Raw genomic sequence first — 25,707 nt, 5'->3', positions numbered from 1 at the left:
ACACGGTCTGTTTCTGCCCTGAAAAACTTTGTCTAAATTGAGAATGTTAAGGATGTGAGCAGAAAAAAATTGTCCTGGATTCCAAGTGATCATTGGCCAAAGGTGTTGCAGAGGGAGCTTTGACAGTCCGGTGCTTCAGAGTGTCATGTTGCCTCATGGAAATAGGTGCATTCATAGGCCACCTGTACTTGTGTGCATTCTAAAATAGTAGTGTAAGTAGGATTTGCAGCATTGTTTAGACCTCCTGATGGAAATTGCGTCAAAATCCTGGATAAGTTTATAGAACTGGGAAGAACACAATGTGAAATCTGAAAATCCTAAAATTCTTTAATTTCTGTCACATCAGCTTCTTCAGACAGTGCAAGTGGAACAAAATCAATAGCATTTAACTGTATAGGCTGTAAGAAAAAAGTGTTCTTGGCAAGTTTTCTTGACTAAAACAATCCTAGCTTTGGTTTAAGAATGCTAATTATGAATGTTGCCAACAAGGACCGTCTCTTGCTGGGCAGCTAGTTCAGGGGGAATCCCAAATGGTACCAAAGTCTTCCTGCTTAGAAGAAGAAACATTCCAAACTACCTGTACCTTTTTTCTGATGAAGGAATATAATTCCCTTTTAACTAAGTATATAGATTCTCTCAGTCTGGAGAAGCAGGCAGAGTAGGAATCAAAAAATACTTTTCCGCCTCTCATCTGTTAATAAACTTTGCTCTTTCCTTTGCAATGGTGCTTTGACCCTAGTAATTAATGGGGTTTGTTAATGGAGACTGAATCACTATCTTCATAATCAGATACGGTGAAGTATAAAGCTTAGGCTCCCAACTAGTAGGGAAAGTAACTGTTTGTATATTACTCTGTCCACGCTGCAATAAGGGCAACTAACTTTTTATGAACGTGTGGTATCCTTCATTTCTTCACAGAGATTTCTAGGTCATTTTGATTCTTCACAGGCATTTGATTGTTTTACAACTGATGCATGACATTCCAGGACACATGGAAAAAAAAGTATTTAATGGAGTGGGTGACTGATGTAATATTGATGCCCATCTTCACATACATCCTATTTGGTGGTTACTGAAGTTGAATTGATTCACAGATCTCTTCAGTTGCAAAAACTGTAAATGAGTGTTAAATCTTGGGTTTCTGCTTCCCTTCATGTACCATCAGCACCTTATATCAGTAGATCACTCTAGCCCATGGCAATATGCAGGAATTAATTTATTTCCCCAGTTTATTCTCAAGAACATAATATTCTCTTGTTTCCATCATTTTAGGAATTGAGCCGCCTTTTAATGGAGGCGGTCTGAATTTCTGCTTGTGTGTATGTATGCGGATAACTGATCCCTTCAATTATTGCTGTGGGGGGGGAAAAACAGTTGCTTAATGTTTTTATTGTTGCAATGTCTTAAGGCAATGGTTGGATTGATTGCCACCAGGCCAGTGCTTTCTCCCTTTTGCTTCTGTTCTTTTTCCACTCCTATAGGTTTGAAAGCAATATTCCCATGATGCTTGACACCCAGCTCTCCCTGAGGCTCCCATTTTGCATCTGTGATAACTTAGTGTGTTGGTTCTTTAGCTCTGGGCAATTGTGTTTTGCCATTAGCACTTGTGAATTTTACTTTCTGGTAATAGCATGGCGAAGCACAACGTCTCCTAGATTTGTTCCTGTTGGATAGAAGAATTTGTGTAAATCATAACAGCAAGGTACATTAATCTTTTGAGAGATTTTTGTCATTAAAAGATTCTCTTTCCTCTTGGGCCAGGAGGCTTTTCTTCATTTCATTCTTTGGATTTTGTCTGTTCCACTGATGCTTTTTAGATTCTCTGGCAACACAAGAAATGTCTTGGCTTGTTTGGGATTTGTTGTTCTTCAATTTCCTTTTAATTTTTCCCCTTGGCAGTCATGGGCTTCCCTTGAGGAAGGGGTAAACAGAACAGGGTAACATCCAGACAGCTAATTGATGATAAAACTGTAATCTTTTTCTCCAGCCTCTTAGAAATAGTGAAGCTTTCATTTTCACAACATGGTGAATTTGCAATGAGAGCGCTGTTCATAGCGTGGTAGACACACAAAGCTGTGGAGAATTACTGTGCTTTAAAATACCAGGGAAGAAGTTTTAATTTCTCCTGGGCTTTTAAATTGCCTGCTTAGTTTGGGTCTGGTACTGTGCAAGACATATAAAATATCATAGTGAAGCAAGTCCAGTGACTGAATAGAGTTCTGTAGAGTGTCACAACCTAATTGCTCTTCCTTCGACATGTGCCAATTTCTTTTAGAGAGGAAAAAGAGTGCTTAAACTTGACATACATCAAACTTGTGCTGTCAGTAAGATGGACGGATCAGTCCATCCTCTGGACTTGGCAGTGTGCAATGCAATTCCCCATAGGTTTCATTTAGCCTAGTCGGCCTTGTTAGAGTGGCCATGCTCTCTTTCTCGTATTAGGAGGGAACCTTGGGAAACCTGGCCCTAATTCACAACAGCAGCAAGATCAATAACTATCAGCGTTTGGTCAAGGACAGATGAATTTGTCATGGGATGACTGCTTTTTGCTTCAGTTTAGTTTGGTTTAGTAATTTCATTTAGAGTAGAATGTCATTGGATCAGAGGAGTGCCCCTGGGTTCTGAAGTTCAGAGATGGTGCAGGTTCATCACAAGAACTGGCTGTTGTCATGTGTGTGGTGATTTTCTGTAAGAAATCTTTCAAAACAATTTCAGCTGCATCTAAACAGAGGCAAAAGGTGAAGTTTACCTGCATTTCACTCACCTCATTGTTATGGGATGTTTGGGTTTTTTTAATGTTTGTTTTTTGGTTATGTTGTTTTGTTTTTAAAAAATAGATGTTAAACTTACAGTTACCTCTGAAACTCATTGTGATTTAGCTTACTGAAGGAGTTTTTCCTTGTAGGTTTATGGCAAGGTTGATTTCTCTTCCCTGGAAGTTGCTCAGAGCTTTGTCTTAAGAAACTTCCACCCATGGGGGGGGGGGGAAAGAAGCAAACCTTCAGAAAGGGATAGGATCTCAAATCAGTTTTTGTAGAGCTATTGAGCAGTTCAGTTTTCTGGAGTAGGATTAAGTGCCATTACAATTGGCACTAACAATTTAGAGCTTTCATCTGTCTGAAAAAGCAACAGAACTAGTTGTGTATTTCAGAAACTATCAGAGGCTTAGGTCAGCTGTATTGCCCCATCTCCTTTCCCTGAGAGCAATCAGCCTCACTGTAACAGATCAGAATTTATTTAAGTAATTCTGAATTTGTGTATGTGGCTTTTCAGACCATGGGTCTTGATCTAATCTTCCTCTGGAATGTGCTAGCATAATCAGGTGTTTGCTCTAGTGCTCATCTTCTAGTGTGACATGTTTCTAGAAAACAAGGATGGATTAGCACTGAAATTATACTTAAAGGTAGTTGGGTATTACTGTTCACACTGGCAATAAACACTCTTATGGGAGACCAATTTGGAAACAACAGGCTTTTACTATCTAGAGTTAATTGATTTGTTGCCTTTCATCAGAATAGTCATGGTCCCTTCAGAGGTATTGAGGTCACAGGGTGGGAGGAAATAGCAAGGTCTTCTCCTAGTGACCTTCAACCTTGCTATGCCAAATTACCCCTCAGTTCCCTTTAAGAACTATTCTTGTTTTGAAACAGAGCCTTTTGAATATAAACTCTAACTAATAGGTGTCAACCATAGCGCAGAAAAAAGTTTGTCAAGATGCAATTATTCCCAATTTTGCGGTCTCCTCAGTGCTAAGAAATAAGGGCAGAATTAAACAACTTTAACTTTTGAAATAAACTGCTATCCCAACAACTTAATTTTTTTCTGCACTCATCAATCTGTATGACTGGCATTAAAAGTTCAAGGAGAAGTGAGTAGTTGTGTCTGTATTTTAAGTCCATCTAGACAGAAAAATGAAAGCTTGCACTTTGTGTAGCTCCATGCTTCCTGTTGATGGCATTTTTTTTTCCTTGTGAATGAAGTGAGTACCTTCTACTTCTCATAATATCACTCTCTCTGGAACAGAATACTACAGCTGGGTGAAAAGCGCTTGGAATAACAGTGGAGACACAGCTGGAGTTTTCACTGTAATTTTGGCTACAGATTTTCTGGCAGGTACCTGCTTATGAAAAAATGCCCAGGGATTTTTGATGGGCAGTCAGAACAGCTGAATTTTAAGCACGGCATCAGGTGAAATCCCAGATAACTAATGGCTAACACTGGTGGGACTGTCCGTGCTCCTGCTTTGCTGGTAGATGTAAGTAATTCCTATAGGAGACAATATTTCAGTTGAGTTTATGCCGCCCTGACCAGAGGATATCAAGAGTCAAATGCTCAGTATGCATTCTGTCATCCTTCCCCAAAATAAAAATCTCAATTCTGAGGGGCGCTTGAGATCTTGGCACTACGGAACAATCATTTGTTAAAAGTCATGTTTAATGAAAGGGAGATAAACACATGAAGCTGGAGTGTGACAAATGAAAGCGTTTGTGCCATTGTAATGAAATTAGGCAAACAGAACAGGCTTGACAGCTCTGTGTTCCCCCTGTCAAACTGCATTTGTAATTCTAGCCTTGCATTCATGTGTGGCTGTGAATGGCACCGTTTCCCTCTTGATATGGTGGGCCTGGGCCCCTGAATGACCATTTTAATTCACAGGGAATTAGCTTTGAAGAGTATATTTTACAGGCACGCTGAAAAGGATAGCAGCTAATTCTCACTTCTCCTTCACTGGCTTGAATATCCTTAATTTTGGGCCTCCGTTTACTTCTATCATATGTAAAGCTTTTGGTAACACTTAGCATAGTGAAGTGTTGATTTCAGAGAAGCACAAAGCTTCCTTCCACACATCCCCACGGTGAGCTGTATGCTGTGTTGTGCAATCCCAGCAGCCTTTTAAAATAGCTTGCAGTATTTATGCGTTCTGGAAGCTGGGATGTAGGCTCCTGGCTCCTCACCTTTTCCCTAGCTGTCAGAATCCAGTTCTCCTCATCTATTAAGAGCTTAGATTGGGAGAAGACAATGATATTTTGGGGAACCTGTGGGGAATGTTAGGTGGCTACTCTTTTTAATGACCTTTTATTTATCAAGTTTAGTGGAAGTTGCCATCATTTTCAGGAAGTAAGACTAGAGATTTAGCTGATCACATTTAGCTGCAGGGTCAGACTGAGTAGCAATCTGTTGTCATTTCAGATAAGAAAATCTCTAGAAACGTGCTACACATCGCACCATGTTGCAAGGGCTGGTCTAGACCTTGCAAGAAAAACAAGATCAAAACAACAGAACACCCTTCAGGGTAGAGGTGGCAGAGGATTCTTTTCACTTGAAGCCCTGACTTTGCCAGGACGGTGTAGAGGGGAACATACGTTCAGGAACAAATGAATGCGCATCATCTAGCTTAGCTTTTGTACACTTGTTATCCTATATTCATTGGCCATTAGCGAACTGGAGTTAAATGCTGGACTAGGCTTCCTAGCTAGAAGAAGTCAGGGCATGTCTTTCATTGCAGGTGTACGGTGACATGTGTTCCAGTCAGTCTGGAGAACTTGGTTTTGGAGCGGTGAAGCATGCGCCGCCTCCGCTCATCAGCTGTAGAGCTGCTGAAATTGTAGTTTTGCCAATATGTAGGTATGCATGTAGGGTTCTGTGGCTGTTAGATAACTGGCTCTATGTGCAACAAATTGAAGCTCTGCAAACTTTTAGAGGAACAAGTTTCTGTAGTTCCACTTGCTGGATTTGTTAATCTCTAAATTAACCAACAGATAATCACAGGACTAACTCAAAGGGATTTCGCCTTTCTCTGTGATCCTGCGTTTTGATCTGGATGAGATTAGACCAGTACTTATTCCAGCAGTTAAGACTTCAGAAGTATTTTTGAAAATCTGAAGAGTATTGTTACTCAGTACTTCTAGGTGGTTTTAAAAAGCAAGTACAACTTTGTCCTTTTTCCTTGGAACTTTTCTTCTCTCTAACTTGCTGAGAGGCTGCAGGGACTTATCACCCTTGGGTGAAAAGACAAACTGTTTTGGTGTTTGATGGGTGAACTGAGAATAAAGTGCGTATAAAGTCACGTAGGCCAGAAAGGTAGTGTTTGCAGAAGGTGTTTTTGAGGGTGAGCCAGGAAGCACTTGCTGGTACCTCAGTTTTCTGTGCCATAAGCTCATTGAGCTCACAGGCAGGAGTCCTGAAGAGCTGGATTTCTGCTCTGTTACAGTGTTATCTTTGTCTTTTCCTCACCTTAAGAAGAAAAGAGAATGTTCATTCTACAGTTCAGTACATAAGCAGGGAACGTAACAGCACATGCTTGAAGCATTGCTCTTGTCTGAGCTCGTCTGCATTGGAGAGGTGCGTGGGATACAACTGAGGCAGCCTTTCCGAAGGCTGGGCGTCACAGGCCAACAGCTGCTGCATCACAGGAGTCCAGGTCATGTGGGTTGGGTTGCAGTTGCCTGTCCTGGGGACAAATGATGTTGAAATAACTTGTCATAAACAATTTTTTCTCGTTCATTTACTCTGATTCGGAACGCATAGCCGATCCTGATAAGAGTCATTCAGGAGTGAAGAGTTGAACTGCCAGAGAAAGCAGCTTATGTGAGCGTTTTAGATCAGGAATGTGCCAACAGTGTGCTAACAATAAGAAACCTCTTCCGAGGGGGACCTGCTTCTGTACTTCAGGAGAAAGGGGACGCCAGAGGTCTGATGCAGCTTGTTTGCTGAAGTGCCAGAACGGCTGGGTGGGATTGCTGAAATGGGAGTTAGGTGCTTAAACATGAATTAGTTGTTTAAATATCTTTATAGACATGCGTGTCTAAGCGCAAATAATTCATAGGGGGAATGAAGGAAAGCATTGTGGTCTCAAACGAATTCTGTCCTCATATTAAAATTGCCAGCCTGAAGAGCTGGCTTTCTGATATGCTACTTGAGATATTCTTTCCCTTCTTCTCAATCTCCATGCACTGCTTTGGGCTAGCAGAGCATTTTTGGGTGTAGTGCTGGTGCTGGTCTCTGTTTACTTCCCTGAAATTTTATTGAAGGAACCTGTGTGAAAAGAATGGGAAGTGGTCCCCAAAGCAGCCCAAGCTCTTCATGTAAGACTATGTCATGTTTTAATATAATTTTCCCAAGCGTTGAGTAGACTGAAAAGGAAGACTGCTTGTAGGAATCCCTAGTGAAGATTTTGATCTCCTTGTGGGCGCTTGATGGTTTTTTCTCTTGTAATACCCTAGGCTGAGGTCATGCTTGCAGAGTTGGTGGGTTTTGGGGTGGGTTTTTTCGTTTGGGTTTTTTTTTTTCCCCTCCAGAGTTGAAGGTAGTTACCTAAGCAGAGAACCATCCTGTGTTTTCTAGTTCAAACACTGAGAAATGTCTCTTGCTAGGAAATGCGCTTGGAGAAACATCTCTCAGCCATTCTCAAGTCTCTCACTGGTTATGGATTCCTTACTTGTAATGTCTGAACTTGAATCTGGCAAAGCAAGAACCAGAGAGTTGAAAAACCAGAGCTGCTTTTCTTGGAAAGCTTTTGTAAAAGTTCAAGTATGTACTTCCAAATGTTCAATATTTACTTTATACAGCTTTTGTTTTGGCAAAGGAATTATTCAAGTTATAATTGATTTTGCTGCCCTTTCGGAGGTTCTTCGATATTTTCAGGAGACCGTTGCTTTTACAGTGAGGTGCTGAGAGAGATCAAGGCTGTGTGTAGCGTCTCTCATGAAGTTTTAGCTTGCTGGGCAGAACAATTACCTTTAAAGACTATGGTCCTACCTTACTAAAGTATTGTGAAAAGAGCGTTATTCAGTTCCTACTCTTCTGTACCCTAGATTAAACTTGAGCTCTGGCAGTAAAAGCTAGCACGGAGTGCACCTTGCAGGTGTAGTAACTGATCTCAAAGGCCTGGCAGGTTGGTTTTGGACAGTGCCATGTTCAGTACACCAGGCTGTGAAAAGCTTTCAGGGGGAGAGCTTCTGAACTAACTTCACTGAGCTCAACAGGATTGAGTTAAATGAAAAGGATTGATCTTTGACTTACTAACTGGTTTGCCAAATTTTTACTTGGTTAAAAATTTCCAAGTAGCTTTAGTGCCACTTTCAGTTGTTGAACTGATATTTCAGCCAATGAGAGTAATCTGCTTCAAGACAGGGTATCGCAAGAATACCTACAGTATGAGTGTTTTTCTGTGCTGCCCATCTTGCTGTTGAAGCAAGCACTGCTACTGAGATTGAGTTCTGCTTTGAAAAGGGAGCTGGTGACCCCTGTGAGTCCTCAATGCCTGTAAATGCAGCTGGTAAGAAGAGCTCATTGTAATAATCAACACGGCACCAACTATCCAGTCTGAAACATTTTTGCAATGTACACAGTCAGTTTCAGAGATCTTAATGTAAAACGCTGTGTTACCATAAAAGCTGAAGTCTCTGAATTAAAGGGAAGTGTCCAGAGTTGCAGTGTAGTCAACAATATGTGCCTAAGTTAAATCATAATTATGACAAGCTGTTTTGGGATCTTCATGTAAGTTGGGAGTTTCAGTTGGACTGCAGGGGAATCTAATCTTTAAAAACATCAAGATTCACAACTTTAATTGAAAGGGAAAAAACCCAAAACTTCCTCCCACCCTTCTAAAGATAACAACTGTTTATTGTCTTGAAAATGAATTAATGGAGGCTGTGATATCCCGTGTATTCCTCTGCCAGTAAGTTTGTCTTCATCATTTCATTCCACTTGTGCAGCTGTGTATTTCTGCTGAAGTCCTGTTTTTCTTACTAATCAAGGTGCAGCTTTTCCATCCTGGGGCTTGCTGGATTGAAGGAGGCTGGAGGAATTGACAGGATTATGATGGATTGATTAGGTGTTGACTGTTCTGTAGAAAGGATCAGTTTTGGGGAAGAAGAGTTTGAGTGTTGATCCCTAATAGTCTTACTATATTTAACATTGTCCAAGTGCTTGTAACCAGACGAGTGCTCTATAAAGCACACTTAAATAAACATTGATGAAAGCATGTCTTATGATCCTCTGCATTTCCATGAGCTATTGAGGTGACACAATTGTAATGTCACACCAGGATATTATCTGACAAGTTGGGGGAGTTGTTCTTAAGCCAAAAAGATTAAATCATCACGTTCCTTTTAACCTCTCGCAAGTTAGTGGTGTTGGCCTGATTTGAACTGGTGACTGAAAGGGAAGAGACTGCATAATGATTCCCAAAGTTCCTTTTTTAATTGCAGTTTTGCTTTAGTTAACAGCAAAACCATTAGACTTTGATGTTGTTCTCTGTGGTCTTAAATATTAAAAACAAAAAAACCCCTGCATTATTCTTCCTCCTTTACTTCCTCACCATAATTTGTCATGATTATGTTAACATGCTTTCTGATATCTGATAGGATTTTTACTTTGATACTTAAGGCTTTTCAACAGGAACTATGATAGAATGGAATTTTACTTATCTTAGAATCAGGAGGGTTTGGAATTTTTTTTTTTAAAGTAAAATAATTGGGTTATGTTGGTAGATAGAAAAATAGCAACTTGTCTAAGGATTCAGGAATTACAGGCTTTTTTCTCACCTGCCTCAAAGAAGCTCATATAACAGATAAGTGCAATATTGGATCATCAAGAATATAAATGCCAGTGTTCCTGTGACACTATTAGCCATTAGACCTGTTAACTTTTATTAGGAATAAAATAGACGTTTCAGCAAGTTGAGCCAAGTGTTTGTACTTAAATATTTCTGGTCTCAGGATTTATCCAAGTTACTTTTAATATATTCTTCTTTGCCAGTGTACTGTCTGTATTGTGGTCCTGTCTGTGTTGTGATCGCCTTCACCTGCTTTTTAATGCTTTTTATCCTAAATCCTCCTCAGGGTTCCCGATATGTTGATTCCTGTAGTTGTTTTTTTGGGGTGTTTTTTGTTTTTTTTTTTGTTTGATTTGGGTTTCGGTGGTTCTTTTGGGGGGTGGGGTGGGTGCAGGTCACTTTCCTTAGTTCTGGCTATTCTTTTCTGTATTTCTTTTTCATTCCTAAAGCTTCCATTGATCATCTTGAAAAGTTTAGGAATCTCATTAGTTGTTCTTCCTCCAGCTCAACAGCTCAGTGCATCTGCCTTCTTGTATTGCAACTTCAGAGAGGATGCTTGCTGTCCAAAGCAGCAAGTAGAGAAGAGTCCCATTTTTTCTTCTTTACTTGAGAGGCTTATACAGATATTCTGAGAACAAAACAGAAGAGTTTTTAAATTTGTTTATCCTGTGGGTTTTTCCTGTCTTTGCCAAGCAAACTTCTAGTGTTGCAGAAATGCAACTTGTATTCAGGCAGAGAGCTCCGGGAGATCCAACTAACCTGGCTGTAGATTTGTACTATGCATGTGATTAGTATGAGGCTGTACATGTAGTAGGATGTTACAAAAGTGGCAAAAGGTGGGACAGGGTCTATATCATGCGATCACACAATTCCAGGACTACTAGGAAAATGCAGCTATATCTGCCAATTAATTAAAGCATAAATTTAGTCCGTAGTGGCTCTGTGGCATTTACAGTGTTCTTGCAATAAGGTTTGTTTTAGAAGGCTCCAAAAGGCTATTTTGAAGATCTTAAGAAAGTGAACTTCAAAAACCATTTCTTTTAAAAATACGTATATGTGTGTGTATGTATATGCACACACATGTTTAAAAGCAACCCTGACCTTCCCACCACCCTTCTGAAACTAAGGTATTGCAGGCCTCTTTCCTCTGAGAATGACTTTACTGTAGATTCTTAAAGAGAAAGTGAATCATAATGAATCAAGTCTAATCTAATGTCTCTTTGAAATTATTTTTATTTTAACAGAGCTGTCTGAAATTGAACCCAATGTCTTTCTTCGGCCTTTCCTGGAAGTAATCCGTTCTGAAGACACTACAGGCCCCATAACTGGATTGGCCCTCACCTCTGTGAATAAGTTCCTCTCATATGCACTAATAGGTATGTTATGTGGCTTCCTGGGATTTAACAAAATGCCAGCCAAATGCATTTCCTTCAGACATGTCTTTGGCCAGGATATGTTCTTGCAGTTGTAATGAGAAGATTGGGGAAATAAGAAAATAGTCATTAATGCTGGGGAAACAGGCATCTGCAGTTTCTTAATATCCTACTTGCTGGTCTTTCATGGTGCTACAGCAATGGCTGGAAATGGAGCCAAAGCTTCCAGTCTGCCCTGCCTGCTGCGGGTGCTTATGGCCCGCTGCTGGACTGTGGTGGTCACCAACTGCTTTTTAATGCAATCCAAGCAAAGGGGCCAGGGAGGGGAGAATACCAGCTTGGATTAAAATGTTGTAATAAACATCAACACAGTAAAATTTATTTAGTTTTGTGAACTAATATTTCTGCTCTAGAGTGAGTATGGTTTTTTTGCCCAGTCCCAGACCCTGTCCAGTAGTGTGCCAGTACTCTTCACTTGTCACAGTTGTTGTGGCAGAGACAGTTTAGCTGCTGCCCAGACTTTCAAATGTGCGCATTCCCTTTATATTTGTGAAAGACTAATAATGCGCATGTGGTCGGTTCCCATGGCTCAGCTGGCTTGTAGTAACTCATTAGCTGAGTTTCTGTCTGCCTTCACTGTGTCATCCTGTTGTTAGTGGTGCTTGATTTTTCTGTGTAAATTCTATTAGTGCTTTCTGATCATACCTGTGTGAATCGCAAAACTTGTTATCTATGTTTTTTCATATGTAATCTGACTTGTAGAAAATTATTTTACCTAATTTCTATCCCCCCCAAGTTCAGATTTCTCAGTTCTTTTCCTCCTTTACATTGTAGGTGAATGCTGTTGAATTTCTGGCACTGTTGTCTTAAATATTTTTGTTCTTTGGAGTTAGCATGAGGGAAGATAGAGAAAGAAAGTACTTGAAGATCTGTGTAGATGTAGACCACTTTTGTGGGAAAGACCCAACATTAAAATGAGCAAAAATGGGGACATGTAGGAAATGGGGTTTTTTTAAGAGTTTGATGGAAATTTAGCGTGTTAAGACATCAATTAGTGGGCAGTGTTGGGTGTAATTAAGTGGCAGAAAATAACAGAAATGATGAATATAATGTCACTTCGTAGGACAATAAAGAAATCTTAATAAATAAGCCTGTAAAACATGTCCCTCTGAAGGACTAAGCAAAATATGTCAGTTTCAACATCCTTCCTTCTGTGCTTTTAAGGCCTGGGTGGGATCAGAACATCAGACTGGTATCACATATCCAGGCAAATGTCTGCACAGGCAATTGGCTACAAATGCTTCATTCGAGGCAGAAACAGGAAAAATTAGTTAAGAATTTGTAGCCTTTCTCTGGCTACTTGTTGTTTAGAATATTAATTAGGTCACTCCGGCCAGGGTGTGTCCTTGTAACTGTCGGTGGGCATGTGTCTTTTTAGTTGACGGTGGAGAATACCTTCTGCGTGGCTTTTGTTGCGGAGCAGAACCTGTAATCTAAGGCCTCCGTTGCTGCTTCAGGTGACATTCACAGCAGCCTTGTCCTTTGTGCTGCTCCAGATCCTAGTGAGGCTGGGATTAGTGGTGCTGACTGAACATCTGGCTAGGCTTGTGTTGTTGAATTAAAGCTTTTTGGTCTTACATTTCTCTTTGTAATATAAGACTAAAGGTAGTCTAAAGACTTTTTGCCTAAAGATAGGAAAAGCTTAAAACTGTCCTTAATATATGAACCTGTTTCGAACTGTACAGAACAAGGAAGGACAGACTCCAGCATAACCACAGTGGGGAAATTTCAGTGCAGCTGATGTTTGTGGTGCATTTTGGGGCTGCATAATTGACAGGTGAAACCAGCAGTTTTTTCAAAAGCATCACTAGCTGCATCTGTTTTGCGAGTGGATGGCTTTTGCTGTCCACATTGGGTCAAAAAAACAGTGAGCGGTGAAAGGCCCAAACTCTTCTGATAATTATCATTGTTAAAAACTGCTTTATTTTCCTGTTTCCAAAGCGTTTCATTGCTAATCCTCATGCCGTCTCACTGTTTTTCTTAACCACCGATGACCTGTGACAGAATGTCTGTCTGCTTTTCAAGCCAGTATTGCAGAGGGGTGTGTTTTAAAACCTCTTAGAAAAGAACGATTCTTGAGTAGCCTTTGAGACTTCTGATGTCTAGCAGTCTGAATTGCAAAGATCTGTTCTGAGATTGCTGGATGCAGCAGTTCACTGACAATCACAGCCTGCAATCACAGCTCAGATAAAATGACTTGATATCCACCATGCGTGTTATGGTAGGAATAGTTAGCCTTAGAGAGATTATCCTCTGCTCTGAAATAAGTACTACTGTTTCAAGACTCATAGTCGATAAATTACACAGTAATTTTTAAAGTACAAGAAAACTGAGCAACAATACTAAACTCCAATTAATTGTTTTCCCTCAGATTAGTTATTTCCTTACTCAGCAGTTTTGCACTAGCTAGCCTTTTAATGAGCTCAGGCCTTAACTACAGGAAGGCTAGTAGCTGAATTTCAGAATTGTATTTGTTGTATTTTCCTCAGAAAAGGTAAGTGTTCTTTTTATTATCACAGTTTGTCCACAGCCGTTTCTGGTTCCATTTCTAAAGTTAACTTTCCCTGGTGTTCTTGAAAACTATGTATCTGTAAGTGAATAGCTGTTGCTCAGCTTCCAGCAAGAGGACTTGCTGTGTGGGGACTTTAAACCTTTTTCTTCCCTCTACCTTCTCTGTCTCCTTGGTGATTTATTTTAGTTCCATTAAAGGTGTTACTGAGCAGGCTTCTGGCTTTCCTGGATTTCCCTTATGGTTGAGAGCCTGGATTTTCTGCTTTCTGCTTGTTCTTTTGCCTGCTTGTTGCAAGAGTACACCCCATATGAAATGTGTAAGTCCAGATGGGGTCTCTGGATCTTTGCATTGTAGGTGGCAGTTTTCAGACTGATATTTTGCTTCACACTGATTTATTTTTGTTAGTGATTCTGAGCAGGCATTGGCACATCTTTTCTGTAGTCTTTCCTCGCGAGGGAACAAAGAAGCGGGTTGATCTTTTCTGTGTCTTTTTTTCTGCAAAGTAGAAGTCTATGTGCTTTTAATTGAACTCAAGAGGCTCTATAAATTGACATGAATTTGTAGAGCTGTTCCAGGGAGCCAGGACTGAAGTAGTCAGGCGTGATGTGTGTTGGAAGAGAGGTGTGTTTATTAGCATTGAAGGTAGGGGCTACAACAGCAAAGCAGTAGTCATAGATCTGTTAAAGAAGCATATGCACAACTTGCATTTCCTTTTCACACAGACTATCCGTAACTACAACTAAATGTATCCCTAAGCCTACAGCAATTCACATCTACTGGTGTGTTCTGCCTGTGGGAGCCTTTTCCTGCAGCAAGTGGCTTTTTTCCTCTCAATGCCCACTTAGCTGCTTGCCACTGTAGTTGTTGAAGTTGGTTAACAGTAATGCTAACATAGGTGCTGGCATTGTAACACCACTGATCTTTACCTGGTTTAGTTGAGGCAATTTAGCGTGATCACCATTGGTAGTTTAAGCTATTATTTTGAATAAGAGTGCACGGGGCACCAACTTATGGCTGATTTTATTGCCCCCAGTAGAAGAGGAGTATCTTCTAACTGGATTTTAAGGCATTATTGGAGGTACAGAGAGAACTGCCTTTGACAGCCAGGCCTCTTATCTAATACTTCCCAGTATCAGAGTTTGATATCTAGTTGAGTGCTGCTGCAGCAGGTAAAAAATGACTGATTGGTCTTAGAACAGACTCCTTGCTAGCTCAATGAGGTTTGACTAGCAAACCAGGAGAGGATGTCACTCTCAACTATGCAAGATTATTTTGTGTGTGTGTGACAGCTGTGTCAAAAGCAGGTAAGCTCTGCTCTTAATAGGGATGTGCTCTTCCTATGCAGATTTATAGGATTCTGAAGTACACTGATGCTATTTCGGTTTTGTGCAACTGTAAGAAGTTTTTTATCCTACAGCCCCTCAGAATCCCCAGTGTGGTGGAGGCTGCCGTCTTTGGACCACAACAAGGGCAGCTTTAATGCCTAGGGCTTAGCCCCTCCTAGGTGTGAACGCAACTGGAGTTGACGAGGGAGTCTGCAGAGCTTCTCTGCAAAGTATACAAGGTCTTTCTTGGTTCCTCTGTCAGCTTCATTCTTGCTGGAGTTCAAGAGGCCCCATTGCCAATTAATGAGGTATTAACTAGTGTTTAGGTTGTCTCCTTTCTTTCCTAATGACTGTTTAGGTAGGAAGGTAACAAGATTCTTGCTCAGTGCCGTATTGTTTAAGTGAGAATGAAATCAAAGCCAGAGGCAGCTTTTCTGAAGCCAATGTAATGTGGCACAAGATACGGTTACTAGCAACAATCTCATCCTAAACATTCTCTCAACTGCACCATTGTTTGTAGCTACAGAAGACTGAAACAGAGAGAAGGAGCCTCGATGAATGATTGAAGCGGGAGGCCTGCAAGTCTGATATCTAAACTGTGATCGTGTCTGTCTGCTGTTGTCTCTGGGGAAAGCTACTGGGCCATTCCTTCCCCAGCTCCTATTCCTTGGGAGGCATGTAGAACAAGAGACAATTTTTCCTTCTCAATCTAGTGGAACCTGTTTGGCATTTTCTCCTCATGGGAGTAAATTTGCAGTTCTCTATGTTTAAGAGCTTTTTCTCTTCATTCCCAAGGAGGAGCTGGATGCATTTAACAGCTGATTGTGCTGTATTGTAGGGAACAGGATATAGCTCTACAAATTAACATCTAAAAAAACATGGAGCCCGTAACAACTGAATTTCTTTGTTAGGCTACATCTTTTCGCAAATGTAAATAGACTTGTGATAAAGGGTTTCTGAAGGCTCCCGGTTTTAAACTCTTTCTGTTAAGGGGCGGTGAGTTTTGGTCTTGTGAGGTCAACACACTCGGAGTCACACAAATTAAGGAAGCAGATGGCAACAAAGATTTCTGTGTAGATGTCTCCCCACAGAGGTGGCAGGCTGTAGGTGGCCTTTCCCTGTCATGTATTTTTCTTCTGTTACTCAGATCCCAGCCATGAGGGCACAGCGGAGGGGATGGAGAACATGGCAGATGCTGTCACTCACGCCCGATTTGTGGGCACGGATCATGCGAGCGATGAGGTTGTCTTGATGAAAATCCTGCAGGTAAGTGGAGAGAAATGGTAATTACCATAATGGTTGCTGCTCGTTGTGGAACATATCCTGTTACATGGAGATGAAGAGGAGGGAGCAGTGTTTTGACTCTGTAGGAGCTTAGTGACAGACTTTATTTTTAAACAGATGGCTCATATACCTGTGGTAAAAGCTTTTCCAAATGAAAATAATTAAAAGCTTAAATGAAATGATTTTTAAATTAAGGGCTTGATAATGTGGTAGTGTTGATAATCTTACCTTGTGCGTGGTCTGTGTCAGTGAGGGGTAAATTAAGCATATGGAGCTCTCTAACTTATTTTTGAGAAAAATTCTTTGTAGAGACAAACCTATGAACTATACACCTCTTCGGTCTATGTACTTTTGAGCAGATAGCTAGTTCCTGAATTTAAATATTGGGTAGCATGCAGCATATCAGGCCTCTTTCAGAAGTGGGGTGGGAGATCATTCCTGTCTCCTAATCTGTCTGTTTCTTCAGCACAGCATTCTGTTTGAAATGACTCCTGGAAAACCTGTAGGTTTTCTGCTCATGGCAGTCCTTCATGAGGAAGCCATCCTTCTCTCAGAAATGCATGCAGGTGTCATTGTACTATGGGACATGCGTGTGCTGTTCTTCGCAGGTTTTGAGGACCTTGCTGCTCACTCCAGTGGGAGCCCACCTCACCAATGAATCTGTGTGTGAGATCATGCAGTCCTGCTTCCGCATATGCTTTGAAATGAGACTCAGCGGTAGGTTTGTTCTTACTTCTGCCGTTCAGAAATGAACAGGTTTCCTCAGCATTAACTAGTTCTGTTGTAGAACATGCAGCCGTGGAAAGCTCCTGAGCTTTATATTATTGTGTCTTTCTACAACTTCATGGAAAATTTGGTAGGAGTTCACTGTACAACTTTTGACTGCTCTTTTTCCCCAGCTTTGTGGCGCCACCTTGTGATTATGTGCCCATTTGCAGTAATGTGGTGTTGGAGCTGGTTTTAATAAATTTGCCGTAATCTCTGTAAACAAGGCTCGGAGGGGAGTCTGCTTGAAGAAGCCTCTTGATAATATCACACTGAGTAATGACACCTGTGTTATTTGTTTTTGTCTTCGCAGAGTTATTGAGAAAATCTGCAGAGCACACTCTGGTCGACATGGTGCAGCTGCTCTTCACAAGGTAAACCTGCTTGTGTTTGCCTCAGCATTGCCAAGATGGCCCTCTAAGGACAGAATGATTCCACACTTCCACTTAAGGGCCCTCAGAAAAATCATCCAAAATGGTCATTATTTAGAGGTGGAAGGGGATGAAGGATTTGGCACTTTTCTCTTGGGCTGACCCTCTCAGACTCCAGGGAGACAGAGACAGGGAAGGATGCCTGGTTTAAGGTGTCCTTTGAGGAGAGACAGACAGCCAAGTAATGAAGAGCTTTAGGATAGGGAACAAGTTTGAGGACAGAGAATGCAAACTTCACTCAAAAAAAGAAAAAGGCTCTAAAACATATAGCTCTCTTCAGGAGAGAGAATAGATACGGTGTTGGAATAGTCACATGTTGATTTCAAGCTGAGAGCTTTGACCTCACATATCAAAGAGAATTTTAAACTCTTGAGATCATGTGTCTTGGACAAATGTTCTGCCCTTTTCAGCACCCTTCAAGTAATTAAGATTACTTCTTTTAAACTCAAGTTAGTTATTTAATTTCAAAACTGTTTCTCCAGATAATGAAGTAATCATTGACTTTCTCTGAGTATTGTAAAGAAGAAACATGCAGATATAGAAATACTTCTAGTAGGAAAGGGTTGTAGTAAAACTGACAGCTTGTTACACTCAGTTCCAGTGGGTTCCTGTTTGTTTAGGTTTGTTTTTTGTTTGTTTGTGTTTTTTGTTTTTTTTTTTTTTTTTTTGTTCTGTGCACCCTGTGTCATCCCCACTGGATGAATGTGGGGCAGAGTCAGTATCAGTCTCTCTAAAGAGGAGAGACTGCCTTACTTTTTCTCCAAATGCATATGTGGATGTTATTTAGCGCTTATTAATTACTTATTGTGTATCATCTTCTCTGTCCTTCTTGATAAGGCTTTAAGACAGTGCCACCATCTGTGCCTGTGGACATTGGGATAGAGAAGTAAGGCAAAGACAGCAACTGCAGGGGTGGTTTGGCCATCTTGCTTTTCAGAAAAAGAAAGAGCCAAAGCTGTCCTGCAAAGCTTTTATTCCTTCAGCAAGCAAAGATAGAACTGTAGTAAAGGAACAGAAGGGAGACCGGGGGGTGTGGAGTTGGAGAGCTGTGTGCATTTGTCATTCGGTAGCACAGGTGAGAGCAGTCTACCTCCTGTACATCTGAGACAGGGACTGCTTAGCTCAAAGCATTCAGCTTAAACTGAGATCCACCATGCACCGTAATTGTGTTTGTATGATGCAGATTAGAGGGTAACTACTGGGGTTTCTACAAAGTTAATGAAAAGAGTTGCCATGACTAGTAATAACATGTACACTGCAAGGGTCCTCGTGTGGATGACAGTCTGATTTAGCAGCTGTTTTTAGCAGCATCAGAAACCTGTTTTGAACCAATCTAATTAGTCCACTGCTGAAAACATACACTGAAGGAAAAGAAGCTGTACTTACATTACTATTAAGAATGAAAATCAATATAGCAAAACTGCCATTAGCAGTAATAGCATGCAGAGCACCTCTCATCTATACTTGTTTTTTTCCTTCAGCAGATTTTGGCAGGAAAAAATACTAAGAGCGTTTCTTTTTGTGGAGGAAACCTAATTTGGGTTTTCTGGTATCTGCAGCATGACTGAAAAGACCAGTTTATTTTTTCCTCTTGATAACCTGAGAAAGCTTACGTATTTTGGCTTGTTCTTTGTCTTTCAGGTTGCCTCAGTTTAAAGAAGAGCCTAAAAGCTACATGGGAACGAACATGAAGAAAGTAAGACTCAGCACTGTGTTGGCTGTTCTGCTCTTCTCAGGCTTGCGCTCGTCTCTGTATTGTTTGTTTTCACACTTGTGTTTCTTCATCCCTGCAAGTCCCTAGTTCACTGAAAGAGCATGTTTAACCGCATAAATGGGCATAGATTCATTAATTCTGTGGGATTAAGCCCACATAGTCTGGTAGGGAATCTTGTTAATGATAGTGCTGCCTAAGGGGGACAGTCTGGATCCTGGGAACAGCCATCAAACTGCTGTGGGCTAGAAAACCGCAGCAAGTTATGGGACCTGATGGTCATGTCTTCTGATCATTTGCTGTCTTCTGCTCTCTCTCCAGCTTCTTTCTCCTATTTCTTCATTCACTGCAGGTCTAATACTGAGCTCTTGGGATGTATTTGTCCTGTTCTGTGTACAAAGGAAGCTTTTTGAGGCTGGTGAAACAGCATGAAAGCATTATGAAATTGGACTATTGTAGAAAAAGCTTTGCTGGTTTCTAGAAGGGGCAGCATTCTGTAGCAAAAAACCTTAGTTCACAGGGGCAATACTATCTCTATTAGCAGTCAAATCAAAGTAGACTGTTTTTTTTTTCTCCCTTTCCCTAAACGCACAATTTTCTGAAGGTGGAAGGTCCAGGTTTGTTCAAAACCACCGCCTCCCTCTATACAGCGAGGTCTTTAGCAGCTGGATTCAGTATGGCAAATACCATAAATGTGACCTTATGTGATTATTGATGTAATAATTTCTTAGGTGGAAGGAGGTTCACTTAAGGAACTCCATATATACTTGTATATGTTTATACTCCATATAAAGAATGTCAGTAAAGATACAGGATTCTACTGATGAGAGCAACAGGATGGGAAGAAGAACTTTCACTCCATTTTTATTTTTAATGAGTTGAGAAAAGTGGCAATATTGGGTAAATGTACATTTCAGAGCCAGTATAGCAGTGTTTTGAGAGACTGAATGCTTACTTGTAGGAATCTGAAACTAGCTTGGGGCTTTACTTCTTGTGTAGTAACCTAATGACTGCTTGTTTCCCTTGCTGTGGGAGAAAAGTGGCAAGATTTGTGATGGTGGCAGGCTGGCCTAAGGAAAGCTACAAGAGATCAGGCTAATGTACTGCAGGTATCAGAAATTGCCATGGTCTGTGTACAGAAGGTGTAAAGTGAAGGTGAATTTGAATTTGGGAAGGCTACCCTTATCGAGTGATGGCTGCTCCCAGCTCGGTTAAGTGATGCTCTGTCTTGTGTCTGATCTGTGCAGTTACCTTGTACTGTCTCTTTGCTGTGCATGCCAGGAATCTGCCCTGCAGCCTTGCACTCTGCCAGGTTATTCTTCTCTGGGTTTATTTTGCTTTGTTTAAACCATGCATTTGCCTATCTTTCACAGATCTCTTCATGTCTCCTCAACAAACTGGAGCTAAGTAGTGGGGAACAGCTCAAAGCCCTGAACCAATTAGAGAGGGTATTGCTCTTTAAGAACCTGAAGGTCTCTCTCTCCCTTCTCCCTTCTTTACCTTACTCCCCTCTTCCTTCTCTTGTAAACACCACCTGAGAGATAGTTATGTTGTGTGCAGCAAATCTCCCTCCACTCATTTGACACAGCATGGCTTTTGGGGACAATGCATGCAGCAATTGCTTTGCAGTGTTGTGGCTGCAGCTGGGGCAGGCTTTAGAGGGAGAGACCCTTGTTTTACTGCAGCATTCAGTGTCTTGGTGGGTGTCACCTAAGACACTATCACGGCATCCTCTGAAGGAACAGAGTGGGAGGGCATGGGCAAGATTTGAGTCTTCTATGACAAACTGAGGAAAAGAAACATAAAAAGTATAGATTGCCCTCTGAAGGCTCAAGCGTTGTGTGTCGTAGCTGTTGATCTTGATTATAGGTGTAGCAGCATACTTGAGGAATCTCTTGACCCAGCATGCCTTAAACAGTTTTACTCAAGGTGAATCTCTGAGCTTTGGTACAGGGCCACAGAGTTCGACGCGCTCTCAAGCTTTTTTGTAGGAGACTGCTGTACATTTTCAACACCTGTGGTCATGTTTCTGCTGAAATTAAATGTGGTTTCCAGCACAGTATTTGGTAATGGGGGATGAGTGGGGCTGAACTGAATTATGAAATGTGTTAGTCCCTGCTAGTTCCCCTAGAAAATGCTTCTAAAGAAATCTTGTAGGCCTGCAGATTGTTGTTTCTGGACCGATCATAGAAACCCTGAGAAACTAGCTTAAATGGGACCCTTCTCAGTTTTCCATGTTGGTTCATAAACTTAATTTAACTTTAGTTCTTGTCTGCCATTAATGCTATTTGGTCCAAAAGGAGCTGAACAGATCATTTAGAGGTCTATATGCCATTTTTTTTGTCCTCTGTCTATCTATGGTCAGGATAGGTTGGAAATGCAGTGGCTGGAGACTCGCAGATTTATGCAGAGTTACACAGAAGAAAAGACTAAGAAATGTTTCCCTTTGCAATAGAAAATTCTGTAGCTAAACATTGGGCTCTGTGGTGGGAGTCAGGAGAAACTTAAAATCTGAGTTTTCACAGATTTTGGGGGTGGATTGTGTTCATAGTTGCCTAAGATGCACAAATACGTTTCACCAGATAAACTTAATTCGTTGTTGCAGTACAGGCAGGTAGGTAAGTGAGATGACTGGACTGCATCGGTGTCTCCAAGACTTGGATCGTGGACTGCGTTCTCTCTGCATGCTTTTGTGTCTTGAACGCTACTTGGTGTGCTGACCAGTTCCATGCTGCATCTAGAATGAGCTCATGTTATAGTATAATCACTTTAGTCACTAATCATTGGCCCCTGCCCTTTTCTCTTGAGGCTTACAGTATCTTATGGAAAAACAAACGAGTGCAGGTAAGGTGGCTTGTAGAGAAATGAGATCTCACGGACCCTTTAAAAAGAATCCTGTAGTGTTACATTTTTCTTCACCTCCCTAGACCTTAGCTGTAGTTTTATTGTTAAAACCTCATCTATCAAAGGAAGCATTTGGAGTCTTGTAATTTATTTTTTTTCTTCTACAATTTCGTGTACCTGTTTCTTTATGCAAAGGTAACTCAGATAAATTTAGTGGAATCTGTACTGAATTCCAAGATGAACGAACAGTAGCTTTGAGCTCCCTCTGCTCTGATTTCTAAAGAATCATTTTTTAAATACTAACTTCAGGTGTTTTTATTGTGGAATATGAGCTTAATCTAATCTGAAGGACATTGATAAATAGAAAAGTAATGCAACTGTAATATCACTTGGGCATTGGATAGGGAAAGAGAGTTTTAGATGATGTTTAAAATTCAGGATATTTTAATGATCTATTAAATGCCATCTAACTGCAGCATTTAGTCAAGACAGCAACCTTAGATTTAAAATCTCAGCCTGTTAACGTGCAGCCAAGCTTTCTAGTGAAATCGGGAAATGCCTTGGTATTGAAGGTAAAAACAAGCATTAGAAATAATTCCTTTAGTCAAAGATAAACTGTACAGATTTCATGGGATTATTACCTTTTAATTCAATACAAAATGCAGAATGAAAAATGTTACTTTGCTGTCCTTTGATACATGTATTGTTTTAGAATTCTCAAACTCAAGAGTTTGTTAAAAAAAACATATAGCTCCTTGACACTGGTGAAACATTTCTGTTAAGTATTTCTGTTTGCTTCTGCATTTTTTTTTAAGCTATGCAATTGTCATTGTAATTTGCTATTTCTTATTTATAGGAGACAGCAAAAGAAAAAAGGGGGGGGCATGATACAGGGGGTAGTGCTAGGTAATTCTGATAGAAGAATGCTTGTTGGTGTAGCATGTGGAATACTGGATGGTATGAGATGGAAAAGACCTACTGGGTAATCTCACCTGTCTGTTAAATTGTCAAAAAAAACCCTCAACCTTCCCCCCTGCCCCACCCCCTGAAAAAAAAAACAAAACAACCCCCCCAAAAAAAAACCCAAACCAACTTATATTCTTGTCTGAATGCTAGTGTTGAACTGAGATGGTATTTGGTGTTGTTGGAAAGGGGACATCAGAAGTAGTAATTAAATTGTCAGCTTGAAACTTCTGATAGAATGGTTCAAAAGTTACCTGTTTCTCAGGAGCATGGATGGGGGCAAAAGGAGTGGGACCAACGTGGTTAGTTCATAGCAGTATCTTGGCTCTATTTGGCTAATTCAATTCTGCCTCTGCCCCCGCCTCTCCCCCCCCCCCCCCCCCCCCAGTTTTTATTAGCAGGTAACTTTTTTACCTGGCAAATCATTGCAACAGGATATAGTAACTAGAAGCAAAGTCTTATTTTGAAATTATGTGGAACAGACTTTCTTGGATTTAACACGTGATGCTTCCAGGTTTCCATCCTGCTTGAAGTAGTTTGGTACAATGAACCATAAGTCTTCGGATTTTATTTCAAAAGTTACTGAAAAGGGAGAAAAAATAAATATGCCTATTTCTAGAATAGTTGGTAGGTGAAGAAAAACTACCTGGTCTAATTAGCAGCTTAAGCCTTTAATGAATAAAACTATTGGTAATGTTTAAAGCTCAGGGATTTTTAAATGGAAGAGGAAATTATTACAGGTGAAACATTAGGAGTTGGCAAGAATGAAAGATAACACATATTTTATATAGCCCTATGAAGTAGTGAATAGGAAAGATAAGAGAGCTGCCAATTTTTACATGAAAGGATTGTGATCCATAAGCATATTAAAACATTTTGAAATGTGCAAAATTTTATTTTTAGCTGCATTCTTGTCATGTAAGCGTTGGTCAGAAGCTGTGATTTAGGAGACTCTTGCTGCAAAATTTGGAGGAAATAACAAGGAACAAAGTAATTCTGAATCTGCTGTTAATTAACAAGCTCAAGGAAACTGTAGCATGGCTAAAACTTGAGGATTAGTTGTCAAACAAATAGAGTTTGTGGTGCAAAGAAAAGTTACACAAATGGTTTACTGCACTGGGACATAACATTTTCACAAGCTTTATTTAAATGAGAAAAACTACAGGCTGTGTACAGCGAGTTAGAATTCTATCTGGAAAAGGGAGAGACGGAAAAAAGTAGCAGAACATGAAGGTTTATTGGCATTTAAGAAGAGTATTAGCTGGAAGGAGGCAAGTTGCAGAAAAAGGAAGAGACTAAAGAATATCCTTGTCTTCTAGAGAATTTAAATTTGATGCTGGGGATATATAAAATAAAGAATATTATAGCCTAAAATGTAACTTAACTGTGATGAATTTACAAAGAAGAATACCAAGTAGGGACTGGTACTGAGACTTGCTGGACGGTTTCCACCACATGCAAGGTTCCCGTACAATGGTTAAATTTTCACCCCAAATTGAAGAGGTCTGATAGCATCAGAAAAGCTGACTGCAGCTACCAAAGCCAAGAGTAAGTGCAACCCTGCACTTAGATGAAGTTACTTTAGAAGGAAGCTGTTTTCAGGCCTGCTATTGCCATTGTTCATGTGACCAAATATCGTATTGTTTTTAGGAAGTTCTGGAGCGTCTGTGTATGCCTGCAATAACAGCACACTGCAGCAAGTGCCACACAGCCTGCATTGCTCTGGCTGTTGTTCTTGTTTGCCCAATCAAAGATCTGTATAAGAACTAGAAGTAGGATCCTGGTCAAGAAGGATGTCAAGAGTTAGGTTAGATTTAGATTTGAAGAGGAGTAATGACAGAAGGCAGGTGAAAGCAGGAAATAGTTTGTTTCTAAACCACTAGGGTGGTATTTGCAATGTGTCGTGCACCAGGAGTGAGTGAAGTGTTAGAGCTCTAACACTTGTTAATAGTGAAAGACACCTAGAGGAAAGTGAGCGTGGCATTGTTAAGAAGATGAAGAGTGAATTGAGGCAAGAGATAAGTGACAGAGCTGCAAACCGCAGTGTGGGACTGCGTGCTCAGGCTTCATTCTCAGCCTTTGTGTATAGATGGTGACATTTTAATTGAACGTCAAACCTAACTAGTACTTGCTTATATACTTTAATTAATGCCCTTTAGAAGTCTGGAAACGTTGGCAAAAGCGAAAAGATTTTAGGTGTGCCTGTAGGTCTAAGAGAATTCTTTATCCTAATGGAAAGCTAGAAGGTAATTGATAGGGAAGAGGGAGCGCTGTGCTAATTGACGTGTTAAGCATTAAGTATATGCTCTGCAATATGTTATATGGAGAGTAACAGTAGTAAATTGTCCCTTGATTCAGGCATGGAGTGTTGGCTAATACGTGGGTAGTGGGGAGTCAGGGGCTGGTTTGCATGATTTTGAGGTGCTGATTGATTTGTGTGATATATTTAAATGCTGTTGCCTGACTTTGAGGATTTTAAGACAGCCTTTGTGGGTTGGCTTGTGTAATCGATTGTGCTACGTGTTTTTGCTATACTGATATTCTTAATGATTATTGGTTTTCAGTTGAAAATGAGAGCTGGAGGAATGAGCGAGTCATCAAAATGGAAAAAGCAGAAGAGATCACCGAGGCCACCTCGCCATGTAACTAAGGTCTCTCCTGGGACAGAACAACCAGCAGCCAGTACTAACACCACCACAGGTAAGTTGAAATCTGTTTCCAGAGACCAGACAACATCTGTTCTAGAGCTTTTTTGGAATCTGTCTTTATTTCATTTCTCTTAACATGTTGTTTTGCATTAGATTTTGTAATATTAGTTCTCAGTGACTATAGCAATAAAATATATCCTAGCTTTTCAGGTTCTGGAGAAAGAGTTTGATG

At 40.5% G+C, this 25,707-nt stretch overlaps 1 protein-coding gene across 6 annotated transcripts in view; it reads left to right on the top strand.

The window, feature by feature from the left end:
* The window catches only part of GBF1 (golgi brefeldin A resistant guanine nucleotide exchange factor 1), a 108,527-nt gene that overhangs the window by 51,752 nt on the left and 31,068 nt on the right, over positions 1 to 25,707 (top strand). For 3 of the 6 annotated variants that reach the window (XM_063338551.1, XM_063338552.1, XM_063338553.1), the window contains exons 4-10: positions 10,804 to 10,935; positions 15,977 to 16,095; positions 16,722 to 16,830; positions 17,192 to 17,252; positions 18,951 to 19,005; positions 20,394 to 20,492; positions 25,392 to 25,527. In XM_063338551.1, coding sequence (XP_063194621.1) covers positions 10,804 to 10,935; positions 15,977 to 16,095; positions 16,722 to 16,830; positions 17,192 to 17,252; positions 18,951 to 19,005; positions 20,394 to 20,492; positions 25,392 to 25,527 — 711 coding nt within the window. Of the gene's footprint in view, positions 1 to 10,803; positions 10,936 to 15,976; positions 16,096 to 16,721; positions 16,831 to 17,191; positions 17,253 to 18,950; positions 19,006 to 20,393; positions 20,493 to 21,828; positions 21,865 to 25,391; positions 25,528 to 25,707 lie in introns of all 6 variants that reach the window. The other 3 variants (XM_063338556.1, XM_063338555.1, XM_063338554.1) reach the window with 2 other exon arrangements.

This window comes from Chroicocephalus ridibundus, chromosome 6 (assembly GCF_963924245.1).
Source record: "Chroicocephalus ridibundus chromosome 6, bChrRid1.1, whole genome shotgun sequence".
Taxonomy (NCBI): Eukaryota; Metazoa; Chordata; class Aves; order Charadriiformes; family Laridae; genus Chroicocephalus; species Chroicocephalus ridibundus.
Note: the sequence above shows the minus strand (reverse complement) of the source record. Positions and strands in the feature narration are given on the sequence as shown.